The 11,594-nt window shown below is 35.2% G+C and overlaps 1 protein-coding gene across 1 annotated transcript in view; it reads left to right on the plus strand.

The window, feature by feature from the left end:
- PLOD2 (procollagen-lysine,2-oxoglutarate 5-dioxygenase 2) overlaps window positions 1-10,653 on the plus strand; it is a 99,832-nt gene extending 89,179 nt beyond the window's left edge. The window contains exons 14-20 of the mRNA XM_007940215.2: window positions 209-271; window positions 1,292-1,405; window positions 7,117-7,182; window positions 8,662-8,766; window positions 9,973-10,119; window positions 10,237-10,362; window positions 10,498-10,653. Of these exons, the coding sequence (XP_007938406.2) occupies window positions 209-271; window positions 1,292-1,405; window positions 7,117-7,182; window positions 8,662-8,766; window positions 9,973-10,119; window positions 10,237-10,362; window positions 10,498-10,653 (777 nt within the window). The remainder of the gene's footprint in view (window positions 1-208; window positions 272-1,291; window positions 1,406-7,116; window positions 7,183-8,661; window positions 8,767-9,972; window positions 10,120-10,236; window positions 10,363-10,497) is intronic.
- Window positions 10,654-11,594: the final 941 nt, after the last annotated feature.

Below are 11,594 nucleotides of genomic sequence, written 5' to 3' on the forward strand. Positions count from 1 at the left end.
ATGTTTGACCAAAATAAAAAAAAAAGGAAAGAAACGGCTGGAGTTACTCTTTATGTGTATGCTATAAGCTTTGCTTGTTCTGCATGCTGTCTACAAAGGGCATTACAGAATGTCAGCTTTTGATAGAGGCTGCTATTTTTATTTACCTAAGAGTACCTGAGAAAGAGAGTATGCAGGTCAACTTACCCAATGCTTCTCTTCATTTTAGACTTTACAAAGGGAAAAAGACTCCCCTACTCCGGAAACATTCCAAATGCTCAGCCCCCCAAAGGTGTTATTTTCATTTATTTATTTTGTATTTATTTTTGTTTATTTAATTATCAATAGATATAATATATTTCCTAGTATAAAATTTCTTTAAGAGCTTTCTTTCCACTTAGCTTCTTAAAATACTGGTATTCATTGATTTTTAATTAGTATATTATGTATGTGTGTGTGCATGTGTGTGTGTGTGTAATGTTCAACGCTTGGTTCTTTTGGAAGATTTACATTTTATACTTGAAAGGTGAGAAAGCTAAACAAAAGCCCTTTCAATAATTTTTCTAGCCTTTTATTTTATTTTATTTAAGGGGAGGAAGCCATAAGTATAGGTATAAAGTCTATCTTGATTAAAATGAGATTTGAGTAACCTTCATTACCTTTTTTTTTTTTTTTAATTACTAACCATTTCACCTTTAAAACAGGTACAAAGGAAAAACAAACAAACAAATATACGTTGGTTGTGTTTGCCACATTTATTAGGTTTGGAACAAAAATTATGAATCTGATTTTTTTTTAGCTACTTTATAATACACAATCTTTATTAATTACTCTTCGGTATTTAAACATCAGGACAAAGAAATAATGAAATAGACTAATGAAATAATGTTGATGTTTTGAATTCTCTTTAAAAAATGTGCTGTTATCTTCTTTGAAATGGAAAGAAGCCAAAGGAGGTACAGTTTATTGCACTATGGTGTCTCAAAAATGTTTCTGCTTTCAAACAGGAATTTCTTTTCTGCTGTCTACATCTAGGATCACTGAGAAAGGGACAAACACAATCCACTCTTCCTCTTCTTTTTTTCAGTTGAGTGTCAGTGCTATCTAGTTTTGTGTGGTGTCTGAATTCATAATTAATCAACATTTCATTTATTTTAAATCATGCACGTTTTTATATGAAAAATAAAAATGCATGTTCATGAACAAAATATAAAATTTGAAGCTAATATCTCTTTTTGTTTTTCCCATGGTTAAGTTTATTTTCTTGTATTCTCCTGTAAGATTGTTAATACTATTATTTTTTGGCATATAGGGTATGTTTATGTACATTTCTAATAGACATGAATTTGGAAGGCTGTTATCAACTGCTAATTACAATACTTCCCATTATAACAATGACCTCTGGCAGATCTTTGAAAATCCTGTGGTAGGTACTTATTTTGCAACTTCATTTTTTACTTATTTTCTTATGACTAAATGGTTACACATCAATTGAGTTATAATATAAAAATGTGTTATTTTTTTTTTATTATTTTTTTAAATGAGGTAATTTTTAGATTAGCGTCAACTTAACAAAGAAATATTTTTATTAAGCCATACTAGGTTTGGGAATGAGAATGATCAATTCCATTGATTTCTGTCAGTACTTCTGTATTGACATTCAAAAGTACCATTCAGTTTTCAATCACAATTTCAGAAAAATATTTATAAATAATTCATATATATGATAGTATTACATTTTTATTTTCATGAAGAAAATTCAGAAGTTTGGGGAAACAGATTTTATAATTTTTACTTTTTCATAACAATTTCATGAATCTACACTAAATACAGGCAGAGAAAATTACAAAATAATAGGCAGATTCGGCATATTAAAAAAGTCAAATTGAATGAACCATTTTCTTTTAAATTCTAAATTTTTTAAAAAAGATTTGAATCATGTAGGAATTAGCTCCTTTTTGTCTTAATGTCTCTTCTCTTGTCAAGTAGGCATATTTATTCAAGGGAAACTAGTCTTGAATACTCATCTTTCCTCTGTATAGCACTACTGTTTGTGGTTTTCCCCCTGCTAACAGTAAAAGTATCAAATTACACATTTAATTCCCTTGAAGAGAACTGTCTTTTATCTTTTATTTTATTGGCAGGGTTGACATACAAGAATAGTAAATTTAGTCATCTTTGAATACTCTCTTGAATAGGAAGGGATATCCTTTGACATTTTGGCATTAGTACTTCTATTTCATTCTGGGTGCATATCTTCATCTTTCACAGAAGCAGAATTGAAAAGAGGCTTTTTATGTTGAGGGTGGAATTATATATTTTACCTTGGCATTGAACCTCTTGGTATTTTGAGGAGTACAATTATTTGATTTGTTGCGTAATATTAGCCTCTTGGTAAAATGTCTAAATTATATCCTGAATCAGAAGTTTGTGTGAGGATTTGAATCTTTAAAAAGTATCCAGTGAAAATATAAGAATTAAATAAGAACTACGTTTTTTTTTTTTTTCCACCGTGCTTTTACTTTATACTTTGGAAAATTACCCTGATTGATATGTCTTCAAAGGGATATTTCAGCAAAATAATTATTGTCCAATTATCAAAGTTTATAGAAATTTAATGAAGTTACAGTTTGTTTACTAATACTTTGAAAGGTGGTCAAAAATGAGAAGTTAATAGTTATATTCTAAAGTAAATCCCTTAAGACTTTTTATTAAAAATAAATTATCAATTATATTTATTATTTAATTATATTTATTACAAATTTATTTAAAATAAATCAATAATGATACTGTCATTATTTGTCCTCAAAAGATATTTATCAACTTAGTTGGGCTATGATTCTCAGGGAGCTCTGGTAGCATAGTGGCTAAGGCACTTGACTTCTAACCAGAAGGCTGGTGGTTCAAACCCACCAGCCACTCAGAAGGAAGATGGGGCAATCTACTTCTGTAGTGATACTGCCTCGGAAACCCAAGGAGGGGTCGCTATGAGTCGGGTCCGACTCGACGGCACATAACAACAACAACAACATGATTCTCAGTGGTTTGGCAGTTATGTAATGAGGTATTTTGGCAGTTATGTAATGATATAATCATGTCCCATGATGTAATCTGATGTGATCAGCCAATCAGTTATAAGGGGATTAGGGTGGAATGTACACCCTTACTCAAGTCACACCCATGGTCCAATATAAGTGGGGGTTTCCTGGGCTGTGGCCTGCATCACCTTCCATCTTATAACAGTGAAAAGGAGAGTGAATCTAGCAGAGAAGAAGAAACCTAACTACCACCAAGAAAGAGCCAGGAGCGGAGAGCATTCTTTGGCGCTCAAATCCCTGTGCTGAGAACCTCCTAGCCCAGGATAAGATTGATGCCAAGACATGTGGAGCTCTCTAAGGAATGCTGAGGCCACAGATGTTGAAAGGAGACTAGGACCTTCCCCTAGGTCTGGCACCCTGGATTGAGATTTCTAGCCTCCTAAAGTGTGAGAGAATATATATATATATATATATATTTTTTTTTTTTTTGTTAAAGCCATCCACTTGTGGTACTTCTGTTATAGCACCACTAGATAACTAAGACAGAATTTAGTACCTAGAGTAGGGTACTGCTCTAACACTTACCTAAAATGTGGAAGCAGTTTTGGAATTGGGTACTGGATAGCGGCTGGAAGAGTTTTAAGGTGCCTAATAGCTCTGGTAACATAGTGCCTAAGGCACTTGACTGCTAACCAGAAAGCTGGCAGTTCAAACCCACCAGCCACTCCTCGGAAGGAAGGTTGGGCAATCTACCTTTGTAGTGATACCGCCTTGGAAACCCAAGGAGGGGTCACTGTGAGTCCGGTCTGACTCCACAGCACATAACAACAACAACAATAGTAAAATCCTAGATTGTCTTGAAGAGGCTGTTGATGGAATTATGACATCAAAAGCAATTCTGGTTCAGGTTCAGAAGGAAGTAAGGGGAGCTGTAACACTGGAGATGGCACAGATGATAAGCAGCGGCAGAGAAATGGTGGTGGAACCAGGATACCAGCCTGAGAGAGGTAGCACCCAATGAACAGAGCTGAGTGGCTTCAGGCAGGAGGCTTCCTGGTGGAGTGGGGTGCCTCTGGCCACTGGTTAGCAGAGCTAGGCTTTCCCACACAGGGAGCAAGAGCGAGCTGAGTGCCTTTGGTCCAAGACTTAGACTGTTAGAGTGGGGTGCCTTTATCTGTAGAACTGATGAGCTTTGTAACACTTGTCTGAGCAGGGCAGAAGCCAAGGCCAACCCAGGAGGCCCAAAAGGCTGAGAGGTCAATAGACCAAGGAACCAGGAAGCAGCTGAACAAATAAGGAGCATGGGAAGCAGAACTGCCTCAGTCTTAAAGATTAGGGCCACAACCTCTGGGGTCTCAAAGAGTGGGTCCATGGCTTCTGGGCTTTCAGAGGGTGGGGCAACAGCCTATTAGATTTCAAAGAGTCTGATCTTTACCAACTCAGTTCTAGAGTGTTGGGCTGCTATCCATGAGTTACAGTTGGGTAAAGATAGGTCGGTTTTCCAAAGCTGAGTGGTCACAGTTGCCATGCCCAAAGGGCAGAGGAGTGGGGCCTTCTGGGACCAAGGGTAGGGGGTAGCCATTCAGTTGGACTCGGGGAATAAGGCCTCCAAAAGCCTAGGGAGTTAGTGGCCCAGTGGGCCTGGAAGGTGGAGCTGAAGCCCAGGGCTGAAGGGACTTTACCCAGAATCCAGAATGCATCCCAACACCTAGAGTTTGTAAGACAGGGTCATTGCCTAGATAATCTCAGAAAACAGAGGATTATTTTCAAGTCTTGAGAGCTAATATAAGTTGTTCTACCAGATTTTGGACTTGTTTGCTGCCCATTATTGCTTTTTTTCCTTCCAATTGCTTCCATTTATAATGGATGTGTCTACCTTGTGTCTGTACCACATTATACTTTGGAAGAAGATAACTAGTGTTCTAGAGTCACAGATGAAGAGCAACTTTGTCCCAGGATGGAATTTGGACTTGAAAGCTGATTTAAGACTTTTGGGATGATATAATGTGTTAAAAGTGTTTTGCATTTGGCAAGAACATGAATTTGGGAGAGCAAAGGGTGCAATGTCATGGATTAAATTGTGCCCCTCAAAATCGTACATCAGCTTGGCTGGACCATGATTCTCAGTGGTTTGGCTGAGGTGTAATGATTTCATTTAGTAATGATGTAATAATGTAATCATCCCCCATGATGTTATTTGATGTGATCAGCCAATCAATTGTAAGGGGATTAGAGTGGGATGCAACACTCTTACTCAGGCCACAGCCCTTATCCAGTATAAGGGGAGTTACCCTGATATGTGGACTGCATCATATTTTTATCTTACAAGAAACAAAAAAGAGAAACCAGCAGAAAAAGAGGGATCTGACTACTACCACCAAAGAGCCAGGAGTAGAATACATTCTTTAGACCTAATGTCCCTGGGCTGAGAACATCCTAAACCCAGGGGAAGACTGGTGACAAGACACATGGAGAGCTCCAAGATGTTCAAAGGCAACAAGGGCCATCCCTTACAACCAACAGAAAGAGACAGCTTTCTCCTAGAGCTGGTACCTTGGATTTAGACTTCTAGCCTTCCAAACTGTGAGAGGATAAATTTCTGTTTCATAAGCCATCCACTTGTAGTATTTCTGTTATAGCACCCTTAGGTAACTAAGACAGATATATAGGGGGAAAAAAAAATACAATAGAGTGATATTCTGAAATGCTATGCGTTATTATTTACTTTGAATTTTCCAATTTTTGGTATCAGAAACCTAATCAATATTGGAATAATAAGATAGTATGGTAATTTGATCCTTATTATTATATACTATGGATATATGAAATATACTAAATATACTGTGGATACTATGAAATATACTAAAGAATTTGAAGACAGCTTTGGCTTCTCCATATAAAAGATGTCTGAGCTATGTTTATGGAGACAGATGAAAAATTAAGAATGGCAAATAAATATCTCAAGGTCCCCCTGAAATTTGACTGCAAAAGATATATTTCTGACAAATACTTGGTACACATATTTTTATTGAGATTATTTTAAGTCCAAGTCTCAGTTCTTCTCGGCTGGATCTCTATGTTTTTATTTTGTAAAAAGAAAATTAAATTGTGTTAAACAGTCTAAATACATTAATATTTGCATATTTAAATCTGTCTATATTTTAATACACACTATTTAAATATTGAGATTTTAAATAAAATATTTAATCTATTAAAATAATTTATGTTGAAAAAGTTTGTTATGCCCTTGTGTGTGATTTATGTTTTACAGATTGGTCACAGAGGAGAATCACGTTCATAAATGAGCATGAAAAGGAGCTTTTTGTCAATATAAGGCTCTTTGCTTTAATTTCAGTAACTAAAAAAGGGAAAGTTTAGTAATCCCTTAAGCATTCTTGGATAAATATTAATAACTCATGAAAGCAAGAAAAATTAAATTCATTTAGAAAATAAAATATATTTTGGAGAAGTTTCCTATGGAAGAATAAGTAAGACCTTGTTGTTGTTGTTGTTGTTATGTGCCGTCGAGTCAGCCCTGACTCATAGCGACCCCTCCTTGGGTTTCCGAGGCAGTATCACTACGGAAGTAGGATTGCCCAACCTTCCTTCCGAGGAGTGGCTGATGGGTTTGAACCGCCAGCCATCTGGTGAGCAGTCAAGTGCCTTAGCCACTATGCTACCAGAGCTCCCAGTTAGACCTTAGTTATAGTTAATTTGCTACTTAGTGTTTTCAAATATTTATTGTTAGCATTTTATTCCTTGTTTTTCACTTTTAAACATACATGTGTTTATGCATAGGAAACAGCATACAAATCTAATCACTGTGAGATTACTTACTTTTTAAAATCCTGAGGTATAAAATTTCATAAATAAGAATTTCATTTTTCGTAGAATGATGTGAGCTGACACAGAATCAGGCAAATATTAAAACATATACTATAGTTTCTGCAAATTTCTCCTTTCTTCACTACATGTAGTCATTTATAAATGTTTGAGCAATCTCTAAAACACATATTCTTTATATTTTGCAATAAGCTATTTATTAAAAAAATGATACTTGCTTTAATTTGTACAATTTATTATTTATTTTCTATTGTAGGACTGGAAGGAAAAGTATATAAACCGAGACTATTCAAAGATTTTCACTGAAAATTTGGTCGAACAGGTTTGTAATGGTTATTATGAAGTGTAGAATGTATTTGCTACTTTTTCCATAAGGAAATATTAATGCAGTAGTACTTTAAGTAGGATCTTATGAAAATGAAGAAAATATCTTAGAGGAAAAATTCAGCTGAGTTATCAATCACACAGTTTTAAAAATATAAAATGTAGAGATTAACAATAATTTTAAGATCATGCCTTTTTTTTTTCTTTTTTTTTAGCAGACTCAATGTTAGAGCTTTCTGGAACCTGAAAAAATAGCCATGGAATGATCATTAATCAGTGATCTCTCCCTATGAAAGCTTATCTTTGAAAGAAATTGAGCTCTAAGACTGTCTGCTCAGAGAGGTCTTTTCAAAGATGAACTCTAGTTTAGATTACTGTTTGACTATTGCTAATACTTATTTCAGAGAATGTCAGATGTTATCAGTTCTGAAGTTGCACCACTATTTTATGTACCATGACATAGAAAAAATACTGCCAGTTAAACTATAGCATAATGTTTTTTAATCACTTCCAAAACCAAACTCAATGCTGTGGAGTCGGTCCCAACTCATAGCAACTCCTCCGTGGGTTTCTGAGGCCGTATCTCTATGGAAGTAGATTGCCTAATCTTCCTTCCAAAGAGTGCCAGGTGGGTTTGAACTGCCAACCTTCTGGGTAGCAATCAAATGCCTTAGGTACTACGCCACCAGAGCGCTCATAAAATGATTTCTAAGTGATCAATAGGGATGGCTTCATTTTAATGACAAGTCATAATCTAAATCTTTTTTAAAGATAATTCAAAGGGCAAGTCAACTCAACACATGAAGCACCAACTAAATACACATATACAGAGACATAAAGTGAGGACAAAATGAATGTTGAACCATTCCTAGCTGAATGCGAAATGAAGAAAATATCCTATAAGTGGAATTCATAGAGTTGAGTTACCAATTCTACAATTTTAGCAATCACACAGTTTTAAAAATATAGATCGTGGAGATTAACAATAATTTTAAGATCATGCCCTTTTTTTTTTTTTTTAGCAAACTCTTTAGTGTTAAAGTTCTCTGTTGTTGTTGTTGTTGTTTGCCATCAAGTCGACTCATAGCGACCTCTCTTTGGGTTTCCGAGGCAGTATCACTACGGAAGGAGGATTGCTCAACCTTCCTTCCGAGGAGTGGCTGGTGGGTTTGAACCGCCAGCCTTCTGGTTAGCAGTCAAGTGCCTTAGGCACTATGCTACCAGAGCTCCTAAAGCTCTCTGGAACCAGTAAAAACTAACACATCTTGATTTCACAGATGTTAAAATGTGAAGGAAAACAAAAAGGCCTAGTAACCAGTATTGTTTGTAAGAGCATATGTCAATAACTTTGGGCAAACTTAAAAAAGATGTCCAAGTGACCTCAGTTTTTGAATATTCTGTCCTATTGCTTTTCAAATGCCATTTATTAGGTAAAAGACACAATATATTATTCTAACGGTGATGCCATGTTTTATAGCCTTGTCCAGATGTCTTTTGGTTCCCCATCTTTTCTGAAAAAGCCTGTGATGAATTGGTGGAAGAAATGGAGCATTATGGCAAGTGGTCTGGGGGAAAACATCATGTAAGTTGTAATTCCAGAAAAAAAAGGAAGTGTGTGTGTGAGAGTGTGTGTGTGTGTGTGTGTGTGTAGATAATCAGTATTCACAGTGGAGGTGTTATTTTTTGTCATAAAGCTCTGATTCCTGGATCTAAATGAAATGGCTAACCCAGGGGTCAGGTGAACTCCATTTTAGATCCAACTCTACCACTGGCAAATTGTTTAATGTCCAAAGGGTCATTTAATCTGTGTAGGCCTTGTTTTCTCTTCTGTGCATGTAATTTAACTAGATGGTCTCTAAAGATTAGTGTCCTGAGGCTGGAGATGGTAAGGTAAAATATGTTTCACTATGTTGTATCACTCTTCTCGAAGGCCACTTTTTACTCCCTGTTATTTCCATAGGAAGCTTCAATGTTTTAATATACTAAGACAAGCTTTATCTTGTTGACTGCCAAAACTATTGTTTTTATGTGTAAATGTAGAAAGGAGAGATCTATTTGAATGCTTTGGGTGTAATTCAGTTTTGCATTTACATTCAGTGTCAAAGACTTGGCAGGAAGCATTACTGCTGGTCTAATGTGTTTCCTTTCTTCTGAGAACCCACAGATGAAAGCTCTTTGACAATACTGAGAATTGTAGTAGGATACCCTGGAAAACTACTGCCTTGGCTCATTTAATGCCCTCAGATAGATAGCTGATCAGAAAGCGGAAAGTTCAAAGTATAGGGAAGAATTTGAAGTCAGCAGATTATAGAGTAATAAAGACAATCATTGAAAGACTTTGAGTGCCACAAAATGGAAGGAAGGAACATAGCAGGGAAAGCTTGTTTTCAGTGGCAGGTTATCCAAAGGACAGTTAAACAGAATCTATGCATATAATGCCGCTGTGATTGTTTGAAGAGTAATTATTAATAAGTAAATAAAACTCATTTTCAGTGGGGATGGGACAGCTCAGAAACTCTATTTTATTTTCTTTATGGTCAAACCTCCCATATAGATGGAATAATTAGAAAAAGGATCCATTTGGCTGCAACACTTTATTTCACCATTGACAAATATGCAAAGTCATGTTAACTAAGTTGGTTTGATAGTTTTGCCATTGAAGCAGATGGCATGCCATAATTGAACAACTGTTACTTTTATCGGATATTATGGTTGAAAAATACCAAGATAATGTAAATGTGAATTACATGTGGACCACACTTTATGATGGCATTAATGCTGCTTCCAGGATAGCCGTATATCTGGTGGTTATGAAAACGTCCCAACTGATGACATCCACATGAAGCAAATTGATCTGGAGAATGTATGGCTCCATTTCATCCGGGAGTTTATTGCACCTGTTACACTGAAGGTCTTTGCAGGCTATTATACAAAGGTAAGTAACTTTCCTTTCACCCCCTCCTCCCCACACTCACCTACCCCCTACCACTTGTTACACAAATGTACTTTTGTCTATTTCACTGATAAGCAAATCTATTGGTTTACTTTTTAGGGGTTTGCGCTACTGAATTTTGTAGTAAAATACTCACCCGACAGACAGCGTTCTCTTCGTCCTCATCACGATGCGTCTACATTTACCATCAACATTGCGCTCAATAATGTGGGAGAAGATTTTCAGGTACTTATAACTCATTCTTTTTGTCATGAACGAAGCTTTTTAAGACTCTACTCAGAAGACATAATTTTTAATTTTGCCACTGAGTAAAAATTAAAAATAACAAACTGATACATTTCTTTGTTCTAACTCCTTTAGGGTGGTGGATGCAAATTTCTAAGGTACAATTGCTCCATTGAGTCACCAAGAAAAGGCTGGAGTTTCATGCATCCTGGGAGACTCACACATCTGCACGAAGGACTTCCTGTTAAAAATGGAACACGATACATTGCAGTGTCATTTATAGATCCCTGAGTTATTTACTTTTCATTGAATTGGATTTTCTTTTTGGAATAGATGCCTGGGCTGAACATTTTGAAGCTGTGCTTGAGAAGATGAGAGGAAAATTTCAATAACTTCAACAGAACAACTTCACTTTGGGCCAAATGTTTAAAAACTTTATATATATATGTGTGTATATATATATATATATATATATATATAAGCTTTAATGTTTCTTAATGTCTGCTCTGAGCCTTAAAACACAGATTGAAGGAGAGAATGAAAAAAAAAGCAAAAGAAAATATTTATTTCTATGTCTTACTGAGAATAATGACAATTTTTTGAATTTGTGTTTCATTTGGTAAATTATTCAGGTACAAATGTACAAGTGATGAATGAGACTGATTTCTTACTTAAGAAAAGCCTGGGAGAATTTTATTTATCATCATGTAGAGGGAATATAGACAAAATGGACATAAATGAAAATTAGCAATTTTTGAAATTATGAAAATCCAGAATGCTAACTGAATTTATATTCAGTTAATTGAATAAGTAATTTTTTTGACCACCTATGCAGGTATCTTTTCCAATACTTACTGAGGGAATACAAAGGACAATATTACAAAATGTTTTTCTTCATAAAACTTAGTACAAAACACAACGGAGGAACATAGCTAGTTGAAAACATTTTTACATAGAGTGTTAAAATTTTTTTTTTCTTTTACATTGGTATAGAAACCAAATCCTATGTTCCTTCAGATGATATTTTCCAGGTGGATTATTTTAAGTAGATACTGGATTTAGGAAAGCTTACAATTATTTGCCATTTTTTACATTATCTATTTAAGATCAGCAAGTGCCCCTAAGTCAAAACAACTTTTTTTTTTAATTGTAGAAAATAGTGAGGAAAAAGAACATTTCATTGAGATTAATAGTGGGTTTTACTTTTTTTTTTTTTTTTTAACTTTTTAATT

This window comes from Orycteropus afer, unplaced genomic scaffold (assembly GCF_000298275.1).
Source record: "Orycteropus afer afer isolate SDZICR_OR568_19922 unplaced genomic scaffold, OryAfe1.0 scaffold00066, whole genome shotgun sequence".
NCBI classification, from domain to species: Eukaryota; Metazoa; Chordata; class Mammalia; order Tubulidentata; family Orycteropodidae; genus Orycteropus; species Orycteropus afer.